A 19851-nucleotide genomic window follows, 5' to 3' on the forward strand; every position below is an offset into this window, starting at 1 on the left:
ATCTACTTATTTGTTAATTTAAAATCATCTTTTCGTTTTCTTAAAAACTTGCAAAAGAAAAAATTAGTACATATTATTTTTTCTGTGTAATTCCAATCAGTGTTTAACAAGAGACACAAAACCTTACTAAAATGACCATGTATACACTGCAATTATTTTTATTAAATCAGATCTCATCTCTGTGTCCTGTTAATGAAGATCTGAAAGATAAAAAATAAATGCAGGTGATAAAAGTGGACAGAAAAAAACTTCAACAAATCAAACACAGAAATATCTCAAAACAAATGTTTCTTGTAAATGTAATGATGAAATTGACATTGTGAAGACCTCATTCATATCTTACACATCTCTGTAAGTCAGATATCTGCTGTATTGAGCAAGAAGATTTTCATAATCTGTTTGCATATCAGATGAGATGTTTCAGATCTCTGAGAGTTTATAGTGCTGTGAGTTTAACACTTCATAACTCAACACAACACACAAAACTAAACATCAACAATGACCTTCACCATCATCTTAATCTGGACACTTTTATTCTCGTTACAAGGTAGAATCAACTATACATATTTACCTTATTTATAAAACATGCTGGAAATATTTGAATTAATTCTATACCTATATTTAATTCTTATTTATGATTTATTTTTCAGGGTGTAAATCACAGTACACAGTAACTCAAAGTCCTTCAGTGAAAACTGCAGCACGAGGAGACTCTGTTACTATGAACTGTAAACTCAGTTCTCCTACAGGCTATAGCACACCCAGTGTGCACTGGTACTTAAAGAAACCTGGAGAAGCTCCTAAACTCCTGATATCTTGGACAAAAAACCTTCAGTCTGGAACTCCATCAAGATTCAGTGGCAGTGGAGCAAACACAGATTTGACCTTGAGCATCAGTGGAGTTCAGACTGAAGATGCAGGAGATTATTACTGTCAGAGTTATCACAGTGGTGGTGTGTTCACACAGTGATAAAGAGTCGTACAAAAACCTCCTTCAGTCAGACTGCACAGATACACCTGACAGATACTGCAGCTGTACACACACACACACACACACACACATTCTGGTTTCCATGTTTTGTGGGGACATTCCATAGACGTAATGCATTTTATACCATACAAACCGTATATTCTATTCCCCTTACCTGCCCCATTCCCTAACCCCAACCATCACAGAAAACTTTCTTGTACCTTAGATTTTCAATAAACATCATCTTGTTAGATTTATAAGCTTGTTTACTCATGGGGACATCAAAATGTCCCCACAAGGTCACAAAAACACTGGTATTCCTATCTTTGTGGGGACAATTGGTCCCCACAACGTGATAATTACCCGGCCACACACACACACACACACACACACACACACACACACACACACACGCACACGCACACACACACACACAGCAGGTCTGTGTTTGTGTATAAAACAGCAGAGTGTCTCAACACTAAATACACTGTAAAATGTAATAGCTTACTTTACTTAAAAATAAATAGTGATCATAACTAGTTGCTCCATAATTTGTTGACTCTACTAGCTTACAATAAGTTGACACAGCATTTTGGTGAGGAGAGTAATTAAACTTATCATACTTCAGTAACCTTTACTTGAGAAGTATGAGTGTCTCCACACACTCCCAACACTTGGTGGCGGTAATGCACCATGCTGGATGCCAACCGCCAATACAAATCAACGAAGAAGAGATTGCACATGCGCAGTTCCTCCTGAGACGTTGGATTTGAACCATCACGCGGCAAAAGAACGTTTGTCTGGATTTGGTTTGAAGGTAAGAGCATGCAAAATGTTAATTTGGAGAGGCCATGTATGTAATACTTCAGTCTGTTTGTAGGTTAAATGTATTTCTACAATTTAGTAAAGTCAGGACTATGTTCTGTTAATGTTCTGAGCTGAGTTTTGTTTGTGAGGTAAGGTTTAAGCTAAAGCTAGCTAACCACCTTGTCATTGTCCCACCTTGTAAATCTCAAATTTCTTAAACTGTAAATATGAATTCATATCGCCAAATGCAATGTGCTTGTTAACTGTTGCGTGCATCGGCTATAACTGGCGATGGCACAGTAAAACTTTAACTTATCTGCTAGCTCAGCTGTTAAGCAGGAGGTCTGGATGAGAATATTCATATATTCATTCGATTTTTAATTTTGAGATTCGAATATTTGTTTCTGTTTTTAACATTAGCATTAATGCAGAGACTGCCAAGCAGGAAGTGCACTTCACGCTCCCGCTCAAGGTTTGTAACTTACTGTTATGTGCTCCGATATTAAAGGTGGGATATATTTTTCTATTGAAAGGGCATTTGGTATTTTTGTGATTTTAAAATAATTGAGGTTATTTATTTAACATTTTGGCCCAAGCAGAAAATTAAGGGCACCTCAACTCAGCCTGCAATTATTTAAAATTTTCCCAAAATAACTGCATTACTGAAAAATACCAGATACTAAACCTATGCAGTTGCTGCACATGTCATTATGCACAATTAATGAAACTTGCTGAATAGAAAGTTATGATAAACCATATAACCAAATAACCATACAACCCCCTTGACTAATTCTAAGCATAAAATACATACATATACAATTTGTTATATTCAGATAGCCTGTTGTAATGGAATGAGTAGCAGGGCAATATACATACATGTATCCTTTATGCCTTACAAAGAAAGCGTTCATTAGAGCTGATTGGATGCACAAGTTGCAGTAATATATTCATTTTCGAGGTTTGTGTAATACTAGTTTTCTGGCCAGTGTGACCTAGTGATTTGTTATTAAAACGCATCCAAAATGACTTCATTAAATGCTCATTTGTCTGTTTCTTTAGGTTCTGTAAGAGTTCTTTCGGTTAACCAGCAAAAACCTCAAAATCGAGTTTTTCAAAGAACTGGACAAATACACTCCTCGCTGTCTTGACATTTTCAAGTCCAAGGGTGGATGTACCGGCCAGATACTTAAGGCGTATTTGCATCATCAAATCGCACTGGGGGTAAGTTTCTCATGCACATTAATGATTTAATGGTGTCAGCAAAATAGTGTAACCACATTGTATTTTCAGAGCTGTTAATTGATGGTCCTTGACCATTTATGGGTGCTATGTATGAAATTATCTTTCAGAATACAGATGTTACTGCTAAGAGAACAGCAGTCCTCCGTGGCCTTCCCATCCTCCTTGGAGATGAGAACAAAGACTTCTTCAAGACATACTTTGTAAGTAGTTTCAGGTGCTAATTTACAGTGGCCGAGTAGGCTTGTCGCGATAGTCGGTGTAACAGTGATTACCAGTGTGTCAGCCTCTTACCGGTTAGATCACTTGCCCACCGCGATACCGTCTTTCACCGTCGTTTTGATATTTTTTTGTAATTAAATCATTTAGTTTCGTTAGAGACAGCAAACATGAATGTGTCTTCTGCCTGAATTCAGCAGAGCTGAACGCGCATCATCACAGAGCAGCCGGTGTCAGATTTCATTTATTCCTGTCAGAGTGTGTGAGGCGAGCGACTGACCAGACGATGGCAGAAGCCGTATGCTTACTCATTTTTGTTATAATATACATATATGATGTTTAATGTAAGCGAGATCGTTTTGTTGTTGCGTTTTTCATTACAAATAATAATAAACCCATCATTCAAGCAGCACTTTATAGAGGAGTAGCCGGATGCTCTCCTTGGGACTGGCAGGTTCTGAAGTACCTGTGCACATTGACTCAAGCACTTAATTAAACCAGCTGTTGCGCTCGCATTGCATGCAAATTCATATGAGATTTAAAGGAATAGTCTACTCATTTTCAATATTAAACTATGTTATTGCCTTAACTAACTATATCCCTCTATCATCTGTGTGCTTGCACGTAAGCGGTGGAGCGCGCTGCGACACTTCGATAGCATTTAGCTTAGCCCCATTCATTCAATGGTACCAATCAGAGATAAAGTTAGAAGTGACCAAACACATCAACGTTTTCCCTATTTAAGATGAGTAGTTATATGAGCAAGTTTGGTGGTACAAAATAAAACGTAGCGCTTTTCTAAGCGGATTTAAAAGAGGAACTATATTTTATGGCGTAATAGCACTTTTGTGAGTACTTCGACTCGCCTGAAAAGTCCGCTCCCCTTCTCCCTCTCATAATGGGAGAGGGAGGGTGTTACTGCGCCGAGTCGAAGTACTCTCAAAAGTGCTATTCCGCATTAAAATATAGTTCCTCTTTTAAATCCGCTTAGAAAAGCGCTACGTTTTATTTTGTACCACCAAACTTGCTCGTATAACTACTCGTCTTAAATAGGAAAAACGTTGATGTGTTTGGTCACTTCTAACTTTATCTCTGAGTGGTACCACTGAATGAATGGGGCTAAGCTAAATGCTATCGAAGTGTCGCAGCGCGCTCCAGCGCTTACGTGCACGCACACAGATGATAGAGGGATGTATCAACTCTTCTTAGTTAAGGTAATAACATAGTTTAATATTGAAAATGAGTAGACTATTCCTTTAAGACAGCCTACGCAAGCGCTGCATTTAAACAGTTGCATCTAATTCAAATTAAAAAAGTAAGCCCCTCCCACCCTGTGAAACCGGTATCATCGGGGTTGTCACGCACCGATTAACCGGTGGGAAAATTCTGTCACCGCAGCAACCCTATGGCCGAGAGGGGTCACAACACATGCATTGCAAATGCCACAGCACCTCCAGATTTGGAAACAACAGTGTCATAAAAGTGGCCTATTATTTTCATATATGCCATATGCAATTTCGACATGCAATGCAAACTGCACAGTAGTAGAGTAGAGCTGGGCCATAAATTGACTGCAATTCTCATGCGTATCTTATCAGTAAAGCTGGTTTCATGATTAGTAATAAGTCGCCATCACCTGCTTTCAAATGCAGTAGCATTTACTACACAGAGCCGTATTTTACTGAGAAGCTAGGCAAAATCGTGTTCGTAATCGTGAAATTTCACCTCTGATAATGCATGAGATTTTGCCGAGCTTCTCTGTGAAATACGGCTCTGTGTAGTAAATGCTGCTCCACCTGAAAGCAGGTGATGGTGATTTACTATTAATCACGGAGCCAGCTTTACTGATGAAATGCGCATGAGAATCGCAGTCGATTTCTCGCCCAGCCCTACTGCTCAGTACAATGTGTAATGCATAGGTTATGCTTATTGGAAATTTAAGTTAAAAGGACCTCTGGCTAGTTTAACAAATTAGCCTTTTTGGGTTAGCCCTAACGTTTTGCCCCACAAACGTGATAGAAGAACACTCCAATGTTTTCGTTGTAGCGATATTTTAAGAAATGTTTACCCATAATGCATTCTGGACTGATGTAGATGGCTCCAAGCGCTGCTACAAACACAAGGCAAATAAACAATAACGTTATCAAGATAAGCTATTACCTCAGTTAGCGAGCGAAATATACCTTCCTCTGTGTTTACGGCATGTTGAGGCTCAAATTGGAAAGGCTTGAATGGCAGACATTTCGCTCGCTAATTGAGGTAATCGCTTTACTTGATAATGTTATAGTTTATTTGCCTTTTGTTTGTAGCGGTGCTTGGACCGGTCTACGTCACGGTCCATAATGCATTATGGGTCAAACAAACAATGGTGACTTACTAGTAAAAAGGTTGTCTTAAAATATCTTGCTACAACAAAAACATTGGAGGTGTTGTTCTATCACGTTTTTGGAACAAATGGTAGGGCTAACTCAATAAGGCTAATGTGTCAAACTAGCCGGAGGGTACATTTCATAAGCTTCCATTAGGGTAGGATGCTTTGTTAGCAGCAAGCATAAAAGAATCCGTCATATGACCCACTCCCCCACCATCCTCGCATACCCTTCTCACCTTTTTTTAACCCATGACCAGTTTGCATGCTTGTTTAATGGTACACATCTTCAGGTGTTAATGAGAGGGTTCTACTAATCTCACAAATGACCAGTGTAAGAGTGAAATGATTATGTACAAAAATGTCAACTGTCCTCTGGGACAACAGCAAAGCCTTGTTAGAATTGTAGGTATTTTTTCTTCTCATATGTTGTTTCCCTGTTGAATATGGCTTATCCATTTTACAGAACTGTCAATAGAGTGCAAGGTTTGTGTTATCACATTGTAGAATAGCTAACTGTTGTCATCAGCTAATGCCTCTTCAGATGTAAATATGAGCAGATGTGAGATACCCTCAATTGGTCCTGATCAAGACTACCTATCAACCTTCTTTCTAAAGTGGCTGCTTTGTTTTTTCTACCTAAATGCAAGGTTGTATATCAATGTGGAATTGTGTAATAATATCTCATGTAATTGTGTTTTTAGGACTGTGATGAACCGGAACTGGCCAACACCTCCATTGAGATCCTAACAGTAATCCCTGAAGGTATCCCACCTCAAGGAACACACCAACATTTTGGGTTTTTAGCTTATTCACTGTATTCCCCAGAGTTAGATAAGTCCATACATACCATTTTTATCTCTGTGTGTCCTGTAACTTTGTCTGACGCACCCACCGCTAGCTTAGCTTAGCACAAAGATTGTAAGTAAATGGCTTCAGCTAGCATACTGCTCCCTATAAGTGACAAAATAACGCAAACATTTTCCTATTTATATGTTGTGATTTGTATAGTCACAGCATGTACAAATAACAAGGTCATATGAGACACAGCCATCTTCTAACAGTATACATACAGGGAACTATAGAAGCACTGCTACTTGGGTGGAGTGATTTGCTCGCAGCACCAGAGAAGTCCCCTGGTGAGGAGAGAGTTGTGCTAATCACTCCGCCCAAGTATCAGTGCTTCATCTGAGAATATAGTTTCCTGTATGTATAATGTTAAAAGATGTCTGTCTCATATGACCTTGTTATTTGTACACACTGTGACTATACAAATCGCAACATATAAATTGGAAAATGTTTGCGTTAATTTGTCACTTATTTGGAGCAGTATGCTAGCTGGAGCCATTTACTTCCAGTCTTTTTGCTAAGCCAAGCTAGCGGTGGGTACGTCAGACAGAGTTACAGGACGCACAGAGATGAAAAAGGTATGTATGGACTTATCTAACTCTGGGGGATATGGTGAATAAGGTAAAAACCCAAAATGTCTGCGTGTTCCTTTAAGGCCCAAAATTCAATCACTCAAAAATCTACTGTGCAGTGAGTAGTGAAGTTCTTTGTTTTACACACACACACACACACACACACACACACACACACACACACACACACACACACACACATTTATGGTGTATCTACATTATTGATGGAAATATTTTTTTTTTGTCATTTGGTCTTGGTTTTGTGTAATGGTGAATGTGTGATTTGTTGGGTTTTTATGTCTTTTTTCAAAATTCAAATTCTCTCTTATTGGATGTGCAGTTCACTGTATTGATCTGTTTCAATCAAATAAAGTGTTTCATTGATTCATTCAAACTGTTGTCTCTCTTTGTTTCAACAACTTAAAACTTTTGAGTAAAGTTTACTTGAATATTTTAAGGCAATCGGTTTCCTAAGATTTCCTTAGTATTGTGAACACTTAGCCTTGTAAGGATAACTTGCCTTAATGAGTACTGCTAACTGAACATAACTCAGTTGTCTGAACTGACATTTCCTTAGTGATGGGAGCTAATGATTTTTAAGTTCACTTTACTACCATGACATGAGTTGTCTGTACTAAAAAAATTTTTGTCATCATAACTAATGATTTTGCGTTAACTGTACTCAAGTGTACTACCATGATATGAGTTGTCCTTACACATTTCTTCTCAGCTACAACAACTTAAAAATTGATTGTCAACTTTACTTTAAAAATTTGAGGCAATCGGTTTCCTAAGTTTTTTTAAGTAAAGTCAACAAATTACATTTTACAGTGTAAGTTTAGTTTAGTTTAGTTTGTCTGAAACTATAATCACTCATTGAGTTTTCATTTCCAGCTGAATGTTGTGTTTTGAAGTGAAGACTATCAGTGAGTTCAGACAGAAATCTATGAGTGTCAGAGACGAGCGAGTGATCTCTCTGTTCAGTCTGATAAAATCACACACGAGTCTTCTGTAGTCTGATAACTAAAACTGAGAAACTCATGAGGAGCTTCTTCATTCAGACCATCAGACTCCTCAACATTTACATTTATAAAGTATTTATCTTATACACAGACTATAGAGAGTTTGTCAGATTTCACTGCTATAGTTGTGTATTTATATATCTGTGGATGTGAGAAATAAATCTTGAATGTTGAAGTGCAGGTTAAAAACATTTCTTCATTTGATCTTCTCTAAATATTCAATATATTAATCTGACTTCTGAGATCAGACTCATTGTGAAGTGTTGAATCTGATCAAAGCTCATTTCTTCATCCATCAGTTAAACTCATCAGCGTCTCATTTCAGAGAATAAAGAGTTAAAGAGTGAAACTGAGAGTTCAACTCATATTTGTATCTTCAGGATGAAGAGATTCAGTTCCTCTCAGAACAGAGCAGATGTTCAGACACAAGAGTTTGATGTTCCTCCAATAAAATCAACAAACACTAAAACTAATTAAATAAAACTAATTTATTATGATGTTTTATTATCTTTTCTCACAGTACGTCTTCTGTTTTAATATTCATGAAATTCATAAGATCAAATGTAAATGTTTGCTTGTTTGTCTTTCTGGTCTTGTGTCAGTTTATCTGCAGGTGTCTTCATGCTTCATTGAGTGAAGTTTATTTAGAAACCAATGATCAATATACTCATTGTTCAAATTCAAAAGAAATCACAAGACAAAGAAGCAATATTTAATATTTCTTTATTGAAAAGCATAGAGAATGAATAAAGCAGAGACACAGAGTGTTGTATGAATAGTTGTCCACTGTTGATGTGAGACATGAATGAGAAGAAGAGATGAGAAGAAGAGAGGATCTACTCAGAACACAGATCTTTCTTCACTTCTCCAGTGACTGTCTGACCTTCCCGACTGATCTCACAGATCACTGAGTCTCTGTTGATCCATTCTTGTTCAGTGAGAGTCAGACTGCTGCTCCAGCTGTACAGACCGCCGTCTTTCTGTAGGACTCCAGCTCTGTTCTCCTGAGATCCTGACATCTTCCCATTCACTTTCCAGCTCAGACTCCAGTCTGAAGGGAAACCATTGCTGGCCACACACATCACTGTTGCTGTCTTCTTGCTGGAAATCTCTTCACTGGACGGCGGCAGGACGATCACTTTAGGAGCAGACACACCTGACATACAGAGATACACAGAGAAAAAGATCAAGAGATTAATTGACAAAAAAAAAAAAAAATTCAAATATTCAAAATCTATTAGCCTATTATTTCAAAGTTATGCCTAAAAAATGCTCTGTATTTAAAATAAGTTATGCAACATTTTTTCACAAAAATTTGATAGGTTCTGCTCAAAAGTTAAATATTGACGATAACAATAACATCACGGATTGTCAATTATCAAATAATTTCAGTTAAATACGTCACCAAACGTAGGCCTATTAGAAAAAATGAACGACCACCATATTTTACAGAGTATTTTCAAATTCAATTGTGTCGCACTACAATAACGCTGCATATCAATAGCACGAGTTTCTGTTTGTATTTGGCATTCTAGTATTAATTCAGAAGTTACATTTTGTGTGCATTTGATACGCACTGTTAACCCCTCAGTTATGTTTAGTGGTGTGCGTCAAGTGCGTATTATATGCAGGCTACACAATAAGTTTGTTTTATACACACACCACAAATTGCACGCAAAAGTAATTTTTGCGTATAAACAGCACACAAAATACAAACATCCACTTTGTGTATAGTTATGCTTTGCCGTTTGTTGCACGTGGAAAACATGTAGAATATTTGTAAAGGCACGAAATTAGATTCCTGAGAAATTGGCAAAGCAACATCTACAATCAAGTCTCGCTTCAATTGGAGACATCTAAACTAAGCTATCCATTATTTTAATATTTCAATTAATACTTGATGCGCACCACGACAAACATGAAAGTAGCCCTGCTGTCAGATACCCAGATGAGCACAAATAGAGGAAAAATCTAAATATATACACGAATATAAAAAAATATTGTATCATTACTCTTTTCGATTTTTGTCTTTTTATTTTATTTACTTTTGTTTTTCAAAAATTGTATTTGTGCAAAGGCTGTTAAAATATCGTTTACAATGATTGCATAATGGATTAAATAAAAAAGTACAAGATAAAACAAATGTAGTTCAACTTCTATGAATTCTTTTTAATCCTTGCGTTTAATACATCATGATAATGATTTTACATTTTGTTGTGTTCATTTTTAAAACTTGGCTCTATGAGCATTTAACACATTTAACAGTACAATATGGCACAAAGTCTGCAACAGAAATGTTAATACTTAAAGCACCCTGACTGACAATTATAAACAAACAAACAAACAAATTAATAAATAGAAGGAATGTAAGATGAGTGATACTTAACTTAATTGTATATCAAAATCAATTGCAAGTAAATGTTAAAATTATTTTGTACTTACTACCAACTTCCAGTCTCGTGCCGGTGCCGAACATCCACCACAGTGATAGAAACAAACTGAGCAGCTGTACAAAAACCTCTGAACGCTTCACTAACTCTGACTCTATAACAAACACATTTAACACAATACAAATTCATGCTTAACAATGCTTTTATTAAGTTATTTAATTATTTTATTTGTATTTCTCTGGAACTATACAAAAATAACAGAATTTCTTAGAATAACAGAAGTAAATCTTTATTGTAATCCAACTTCAACTGAATGTTTAATAGTCAGTGATAAACTGTGAATAAAAGATTGAATCATACATCTAAGACTCAAGGTTTTTAGTCTACTGACTGCATGTAGATATCACATCAGATCACTGAATGCTGTCTGTCTGCTCACTGTAAAAAGTTGAGTCCACTTTAAAAGTTTCTTCAATTGATAACAACAACAACAAAATTAATTTTAATCAACTTACATTTTTTATCTTAACAGTTGAAAAATTAGGTGTTACCAATTAAAGTATTTTTTAAGTTGATAACTTTTCACTTTGTATTGTGTATGTAATTTAAATCAGTGTTTGAAAAGTAAACACAAAACCTTACCAAAATGACCATAGTATGTATACAGTGTGATTATTTTTATTATTAAATCTGATCTCATCTCTGTGTCCTGTTCATGAAAAGCCACAAGATAAATGCAGGTGATAAGAGTGGTAAGATAAAACTTCAACAAATCAAACACAGAAATATCCCAACACAAATGTGTCTTGTAAATGTAATGATCAGATTGACATTGTGAATACTTCATTCATATCTTACACATCTCTGTAAGTCAAATATCTGCTGTATTGAGCAAAAAGATTTTCATAATCTGTTCTCAACGGTGTTTGTAGAAATCAGAAAGTCCATGCATTGGTAATATTTTCATTGTTTTGTTTAATTTGGGGTTTGATGATGTTTATCAATCCATTGTAAATAATGAAAGGATTTAATAATGCACAGTCTGATGATCTGTGAAAAGATAGTAAAGATAAATTTGCATAGAGACTCTTTGCATTGGAAAGACTTGAGGATTTTTTATAGACGCATCAGAAGTTCATCATCAGAAATCTAAACTCACAGTCACCATGACCTTCATCAGCATCTTCATCTGGATGTTAACTTGTTTCTGTTTCAGAGGTGAGAACAACATTAAAATTCATCTGATTAAACTTCATCCTCTGTGCTAAATAATTCATTCATTCTGAATCTTTACTCATATTTTTATTTTCTTTATGTAGAATCAAGAGGTGAAGTGACCGTCATTCAGACACCTGCAGTCAAATCTGTTCATCTACGAGACACAGTTACTATCACCTGTAAAACTAACCCTGAAATCCCACAGGGCTGGGTTTATCACCCTTTATCCTGGTACTTACAGAAACCTGGAGAAGCTCCTAAACTCCTGATATACTCTGTAAGCAACGTTCAGTCTGGAACTCCATCAAGATTCAGTGGCAGTGGATCAAAAACAGATTTTACTCTGAGCATCAGTGAAGTTCAGACTGAAGATGAAGGAGATTATTACTGTACGAGTGAACACTATATCAACAGTAAAACTGTGTTCACACAGTGAAAAAGAGTCGTACAAAAACCTCCTTCAGTCAGACTGCACAGATACACCTGACAGATACTGCAGCTATACACACACACACACACACACACACACACATGACGCAAAGTTGTGCATTTATATATCTGTGGATGTGAGAAATAAATCTTGAATATTGAAGTACATGGTTAACAAACATTTCTTCATTTGATCTTCTCTAAAAATTCAATATATTACAGTTTTTTTCAATCGCTAACAAGCACTTACCCATACTTCAGATAATTTTTCTAAACACTTAACACAGTTTTCCACCTACAAAACACAATTGGCCAAATGCATAATTTTCTTCTCAAAAACACATTTTGTTAAATAAATACTAACTCTTCATTTCAAAATAGAACAAATCTTTCTCTGCACACACTAACTTTACCAAAACACTGGAAATCTGACTCAAAATAAAATTATTCTTTCAAAGAATAACACTTCTTTTCACTTCACAAGGTACATGCAATCAATTAAAGTACACCAGGTTTCAAAATACTGGCTATTGTTTACATTACAAAAACTGCATAGACTTTTATGTTTCAGTTTTACAGGTATTTGCATGCAAAACATGCAATCCACTGTTTTTATGCTAAATGTCTTGGTTGGGAACTGTGTGTCCACATGTACAGCAATGTTCACATTCAAAAGCATTTCAGTAAAAAGCCGTTTTTCCCCTTACTCTTGACTACAGGAGGTAAAGTAGAAACACAATATGATAGAACAGAAAAAGTTTTACAGTATTGATCTTGATAATTTTTGAGGAGCTTTCCTCTTCCCTCAGAGGGTGGAAGACGTTGCATTCTTTAGAGGGACAAAACTTTTTACATATGCATTACTGTATGACCTTATTGACATGTCAAGTGAGAATAGAAACAATCCATGTAAAATGCAATACTTACCTGTTGGTTTGTTGAAAGATGCGTATAATGGAGGCAACCTCCTAAAATTGGGCTGCACTCTTTCACCAGCCTCTCTTACTGAAATCAGTGAATTTCATCACTGACTACTGTTTTTGCAGCCCTTGGAATGCCACCACCACGCATTCTTACACCTCTACATTGCCCTCTCCTTGGGTCTGCTCCTCTTACTGACCCTGCACCTCTCACTGCTCCTGCACCTCTAACTGCTCCTCTCACTGCAACTGCACCTCTCACTGCACCTGCACCTCTCACTGCTCCTGCATCTCTCACTGCTCCTGCACCTCTCACTGCTCCTGCATCTCTCACTGCACCTGCACCTCTCACTGCTCCTGCATCTCTCACTGCTCCTGCATCTCTCACTGCTCCTGCACCTCTCACTGCTCCTGCATCTCTCACTGCTCCTGCACCTCTCACTGCTCCTGCACCTCTCACTGCTCCTGCACCTCTCACTGCTCCTGCATCTCTCACTGCTCCTGCACCTCTCACTGCTCCTGCACCTCTCACTGCACCTCTCACTGGGCCTCTCACTGCTCCTGCATCTCTCACTTCACCTCTCACTGGGCCTGCTCTTCTCCATGTGCCCCTTGCTTCCTCGTCCAGACATTACAGTGTTTGTCTGTTTCTGTTTTCAAAAACATCACTCCTCAAAGTCCTCCTTTTACTGTATAAGTATCAGTGTAAAAGAAAAAATAACCTAAGCCAGACTAGAATCAGCTGTGGTTGGCTCAATTTACCCAACATAAAGGTTTTTATATTGTATCTATGGTTTGGAATATTGTTTTTGCTATTGTGGGATGTTGTGTGTTGAAAGATGCGTATAATGGAGGCAACCTCCTAAAATTGGGCTGCACTCTTTCACCAGCCTCTCTTACTGAAATCAGTGAATTTCATCACTGACTACTGTTTTTGCAGCCCTTGGAATGCCACCACCACGCATTCTTACACCTCTACATTGCCCTCTCCTTGGGTCTGCTCCTCTTACTGACCCTGCACCTCTCACTGCTCCTGCACCTCTAACTGCTCCTCTCACTGCAACTGCACCTCTCACTGCACCTGCACCTCTCACTGCTCCTGCATCTCTCACTGCTCCTGCACCTCTCACTGCTCCTGCATCTCTCACTGCACCTGCACCTCTCACTGCTCCTGCATCTCTCACTGCTCCTGCATCTCTCACTGCTCCTGCACCTCTCACTGCTCCTGCATCTCTCACTGCTCCTGCACCTCTCACTGCTCCTGCACCTCTCACTGCTCCTGCACCTCTCACTGCTCCTGCATCTCTCACTGCTCCTGCACCTCTCACTGCTCCTGCATCTCTCACTGCACCTGCACCTCTCACTGCTCCTGCATCTCTCACTGCTCCTGCATCTCTCACTGCTCCTGCACCTCTCACTGCTCCTGCATCTCTCACTGCTCCTGCACCTCTCACTGCTCCTGCACCTCTCACTGCTCCTGCACCTCTCACTGCTCCTGCATCTCTCACTGCTCCTGCACCTCTCACTGCTCCTGCACCTCTCACTGCACCTCTCACTGGGCCTCTCACTGCTCCTGCATCTCTCACTTCACCTCTCACTGGGCCTGCTCTTCTCCATGTGCCCCTTGCTTCCTCGTCCAGACATTACAGTGTTTGTCTGTTTCTGTTTTCAAAAACATCACTCCTCAAAGTCCTCCTTTTACTGTATAAGTATCAGTGTAAAAGAAAAAATAACCTAAGCCAGACTAGAATCAGCTGTGGTTGGCTCAATTTACCCAACATAAAGGTTTTTATATTGTATCTATGGTTTGGAATATTGTTTTTGCTATTGTGGGATGTTGTGTGTAAGCATTTGTAAATACAAAAACAATCCATAATTTTGGTGGGAGGTATAGCTTGTCTGTTAAGAAAATGTAAGCATTGTGGAAATGTGTTTACTGACTGCATATTGTGTGAAAACGACATGAAATGAATGAATGGTATGGCCACAAAAGACCGATGCTGCGCTAATTGTGTTTAGAGTTTTAAAAATGTGACAACTGATTGGACAAACGCTTGTTAGCGACTGAAAAAAACTGTAATCTGACTTCTGAGATCAGACTCATTGTGAAGTGTTGAATCTGATCAAAGCTCATTTCTTCATCCATCAGTTAAACTCATCAGCGTCTCATTTCAGAGAATAAAGAGTCAAAGAGTGAAACTGAGAGTTCAACTCATATTTGTATCTTCAGGATGAAGAGATTCAGTTCCTCTCAGAACAGAGCAGATGTTCAGACACAAGAGTTTGATGTTCCTCCAATAAAATCAACAAACACTAAAACTAGTCAAATAAAAACTGATTTATAATGATGTTTTATTATCTTTTCTCACAGTACGTCTTCTGTTTTAATATTCATGACATTCATAAGATCAAATGTAAGGGGTTGCTGGTTTGTCTTTCTGGTCTTGTGTCAGTTTATCTGCAGGTGTCTTCATGCTTCATTGAGTGAAGTTTATTTATAAATGTGAGATGTGTGAACTCCTGAAGTATCAACACATTTATAAAAGAGACAAAAGAAATCAAGAGAATATAATGTTACTTCACTTTTATTGACGTTTATTAAAAGCAGACAGAATGAATAAAACAGAGACACAGACTGTTGATGTGAGACATGAATGAGAAGAAGAGATGAGAAGAAGAGAGGATCTACTCAGAACACAGATCTTTCTTCACTTCTCCAGTGACTGTCTGACCTTCCCGACTGATCTCACAGATCACTGAGTCTCTGTTGATCCATTCTTGTTCAGTGAGAATCAGACTGCTGCTCCAGCTGTACAGACCGCCGTCTTTCTGTAGGACTCCAGCTCTGTTCTCCTGAGATCCTGACATCTTCCCATTCACTTTCCAGCTCAGACTCCAGTCTGAAGGGAAACCATTGCTGGCCACACACATCAGTGTTGCTGTCTTCTTGCTGGAAATCTCTTCACTGGACGGCGGCAGGACGATCACTTGAGGACGACTTACACCTGACATACAGAGATACACAGAGAAAAAGATCAAGAGATTAAAAATAAATCAAATAATCCATAATAAAATATATATTCTGTTTTTAATATCATATCATCAGTTAATATCATTTACTCTGTTAATGCACTACACTTATTATAACACAAACACAGTAATAATAAAACAATATTTTATATGAATATTTGTTTCCTGTGACTCAAGTGGCAGCAACAACAAGGTCATGGGTTTGAATCCCAAAATCTGTACAATATCTTGACTGCATTGTAAATCACTTCATATTAAAACATCTCGCAAACACATTGTAAAAAAATTTTTGTTGAATCAACTCAGATTTACAAGTCATTTCAACTTACTATTATTTATCTTGACTAAAGATGAGTTGTTATAACTTCGTGTCAACTTTCTTTTATAAGTTGTAGTAACTCATCTCTTGCCAACATAAATAATAGTAAGTTGACATGACTTGTAAATCTGAGCTGATTCAACAAAAAAATTAAGGCAGCAAAGATTTTTTACAGTGCACATAAAAATGTCATAATTTATTGTCAGATGTGTTAAGAATGTAAAATATGTTTAATATGATTTTATTCTATCATAGTGAATCTTATAAAGGTTTGTAACAGAAGTTTGTGTAAATATTTAATCGGGTCTCACTGCGCTTGCGTGGCGTTCTGTGATAAGCGGTTTAATCGCGGTTTCATCTCTTGTTGTTTTGTTATGTGCTGACACTTTTACTTGTGAAAATATCAAAGTCAAAGAGTTTTGGTCAACTTTTTAATCAAACAAAATCTCACTCTGGAGCACATTTCTTTGTTCTGATGAACACAAAGGAAAATATATTGAGAAATGTTTATAACCAAACCATTCGTGGACCCCATTCACTTCCACAGTAGGAAAAATGTATATGGGGTCCATGAATGGTTTGCTTACAACCATTCCTCAAAATATCTTCCTTTGTGTTCATCAGAACAAAGACATTTACAGGTTTGTAACAACATGAAAGTGAGTAAATGATGACAGAATTTTCATTTTTGGGTGAACTATCCCTTGAAGCTTGAGAAATAAATGTTTATTTTTTTACTGTAGGCTAAATGCATGTTGCAAAACAAAAACAAACTGTGCATTTAGCACTTGTACAAAAAGACAAAACAGAAATCTTATGCAGAACACGGTCAATCACAGTAGCTCAGATATTACTGTTCTTTGTCTTCACTGACCACCTCGACCTCCTCTCACACAAACTCTTCATCTCAGATTTCTATTTATTGTAGGGCCTCACAAACCAGTGCTTTCTGAACTGTCTTACTGTATACGTTCCCTCATATCCTTACCCACAAGTGTGATACAATTTTGAGTAGTTGTGTTCAAGTAGTGACACTTGTGCTTTTATTGTGTTTGACTTTTGTCAACTGTGTTCACCATTATGCACCATGGGTGCATCACAATGAAAATGTGTTGGCAAGTAGTGTCTAAACAGGTGAAAAGTGCTTATGGTTTTGCCAAAAGAGTGACTGATTCAATCAGTGGGTTCAAGCAACTGAGCATTTGGTTCAGCCAACAGGTTTTAGTGTTTTAGCAATTGAGAAAAACTGTATTATGAAAGAAGTGTTTGCCATTTGATGCAAATGCTTGATTCTTGATCCTTGTGTGTATGGAAGACAATTTGATGCATTTCTTTATTCCAGTGTCATAGTCCAACAGTGTAAGCACACTAAAGTTACTGTACAGAGCAGTCTTACTGTAAAAACATCTATCTGTTTTCCTCCCTGAAAGCTCTGAAGATGGGGCGACAGTGAAGCCACTCAAATTTGGCTTTACTCGTTGCTCAGCCTCCCTCATAATCATACCATGGATAGGACATGGTCAACTAGAGTGGCTCGAATTTCATCTGAGACTGCTTGTCACCTTGCCCTTCGTCTCCCTCTTCCTCTTTCACCACGTCCTCCTCCTTTTCTACCTCCTCCTCTTACTCCTCCTTCTCCTCGACCTATTCTTTCATTTCTCTGTGGATCCATTGTTCCAAAGCCCAGTGAACTGATTCAGGCCCTTTTATCTATTGAAGGATCTGATTGATGTGTGAGAATTTTGACTCTAACCCCGGATTTCCACCGACTGCGGAGCAGCTGCAGATCAGCTCCGCTGCGTTACGTCTCCGCACTCTGCCGTCCGCCAATACCCACCAGTTCCGTTTTTGTTGCAGAGCGGCTGCGTGCTGAAGTGACGAGGTCTCGCAAATTCACGTGATGATCGCGCGATACCTAGTTCTGTCTCTGCCCATTATGCCGTTGAATTATGACGTTTTTACAAACCAGCCGAGATCCCAACACGAGATCTCGCATAGACAGAGCAGTACATCAAATCCATTCAAAATTCAAAAAATAAGAAGGCTGCTAAAACATTTATATATGCTTTATCTTTAATGTATTTATTTGAAACTCCCCTGGCTCTGTTCCTGTCTATTATTTGTTGTTTCTGTATTAATGACTTTATTTGTGTGTGTTTGTAATGTTTGTATTGCAAAGATTTAATAAAAAAACACGAGTTCTCGTGAATTCAGGTATGATCACGCGATAAAGTCATGGCTCTGCCCTGCGGAGCTGTCCGGCATCCGTCAAAAATAGAAGCTCTGAGTATTTGTGCCGGAGGGCTGCGGATGGCCGGAGCTGTGACGGATTCGGAGCGCAGTCAGTGGAAATACACACAATGGCCCTCATTTATCAAAAGTGCGTACACCAAATTTCCAGCGTACACCTTGCGTACACCCAAAACCACGGTGACTTTGAGATTTATCAATATGGACGTTGGCGTACGGCACGCTCAAATCCTACGCCAGCTCAGGAGGTGGTGTACGCACATTTTGAGTTAGTGCAGAAATGCGCAAAAACTTCCTAAAACCACAAAACGTACTGACAAACTAAAATATGATATATTATGACCCACTGTAAAAAACATAGTAATTATAAACTTCAGTGTTTATTTTTTTGCAACAATGTTCAATGTTTAATTTGTGAGACTTTAGCATTTGATTTGTATGCATATGTATTCCTTCAGTTGAGAGCCTGTGCGCTTTACCTGATGTTTCAGAGCGAGCATGTGAACGGAGCTTAGTGGGAGCGGAGCGTTGAGCGGTGCGGTAATATTAGCCTACCATCAAAGCGCCTTTCCGAAAATTCCGCTCCCTCAGCACCGCTCGTTGAACCCAGAACGCCCTTGATAATTTGCTAGTTCGAGAATCTGTAAAAACGTCTAGCAATAAGTTATGGAATTCAAGCCTTATACATAAATGTAAAGTAAAAATCAAAGTTAAGATTGAGCAGGAAGAAAAAATTGAAAGGGACTGCGGAGAGACTGTAAAGAGTTAGCAAATATTCTTCCTGGAATCTGAAGCGGCACATTGCAAGAAAGCACAAGGATGTGCTACGAAAACATGGTAATGCAATAAAAGGTAAGCTAGTTACGTACCATTCGATGATAAATAAATACAGATGAGGTAAGGTAAAATGCTTGTGTTGAATGGAGCCGTAAATCCGATCATGATGACATGCGGACAAAATCATGGCTACTACGAATGATCTTTTATGCTACATTATGGACACTTCTTTTTCTTATTTAGTCTAAAGTATGGCCATAAATTTAGAATTTGTTCCCAATATTCAACAGTTTGTTCCTTGGAATTAATTATTATAATATTTAGAATATTTCGTAATTACTATTACAATTATTATTACTTCAAATTATGAATTAGCTTAGCTAAAACATGTGGATGTCGTGGAAACAAATTGTTAATTTGAATTATATCCGGAGCTCCGTATCAAACTGGATCTAAGATACAGCTAACAAAC

General features: G+C 37.9%; 1 long non-coding RNA gene and 4 gene segments (V, D, J or C); 3 read left to right on the plus strand and 2 right to left on the minus strand.

Annotated features, from left to right (window-relative positions):
* The first annotated feature begins 498 nt into the window (after nt 1–498).
* On the plus strand, nt 499–970 carry LOC141281389 (immunoglobulin kappa variable 1-8-like). The segment is given in 2 exon segments: nt 499–547; nt 651–970. Coding segments are annotated over 2 exon segments (369 nt in total).
* Nucleotides 971–1613: 643 nt separating this feature from the next.
* Nucleotides 1614–6441, plus strand: LOC135740593 (uncharacterized). Its single transcript, XR_010529219.2, has 5 exons — nt 1614–1787; nt 2198–2249; nt 2837–2998; nt 3127–3219; nt 6308–6441. It is a non-coding gene; the product is annotated as an uncharacterized lncRNA (long non-coding RNA).
* Nucleotides 6442–8752: 2311 nt separating this feature from the next.
* Nucleotides 8753–10590, minus strand: LOC135740444 (Ig lambda-2 chain C region-like). The segment is given in 2 exon segments: nt 8753–9202; nt 10489–10590. Coding segments are annotated over 2 exon segments (354 nt in total).
* Nucleotides 10591–11366: 776 nt separating this feature from the next.
* On the plus strand, nt 11367–12091 carry LOC135740443 (immunoglobulin kappa variable 1-12-like). The segment is given in 2 exon segments: nt 11367–11654; nt 11756–12091. Coding segments are annotated over 2 exon segments (387 nt in total).
* A 3597-nt stretch (nt 12092–15688) lies between these two features.
* On the minus strand, nt 15689–18024 carry LOC135740630 (Ig lambda-2 chain C region-like). The segment is given in 2 exon segments: nt 15689–16008; nt 17967–18024. Coding segments are annotated over 2 exon segments (378 nt in total).
* Nucleotides 18025–19851: the final 1827 nt, after the last annotated feature.

The sequence above is a fragment of the Paramisgurnus dabryanus genome, chromosome 22 (genome assembly GCF_030506205.2).
Source record: "Paramisgurnus dabryanus chromosome 22, PD_genome_1.1, whole genome shotgun sequence".
Classification (NCBI taxonomy): domain Eukaryota; kingdom Metazoa; phylum Chordata; class Actinopteri; order Cypriniformes; family Cobitidae; genus Paramisgurnus; species Paramisgurnus dabryanus.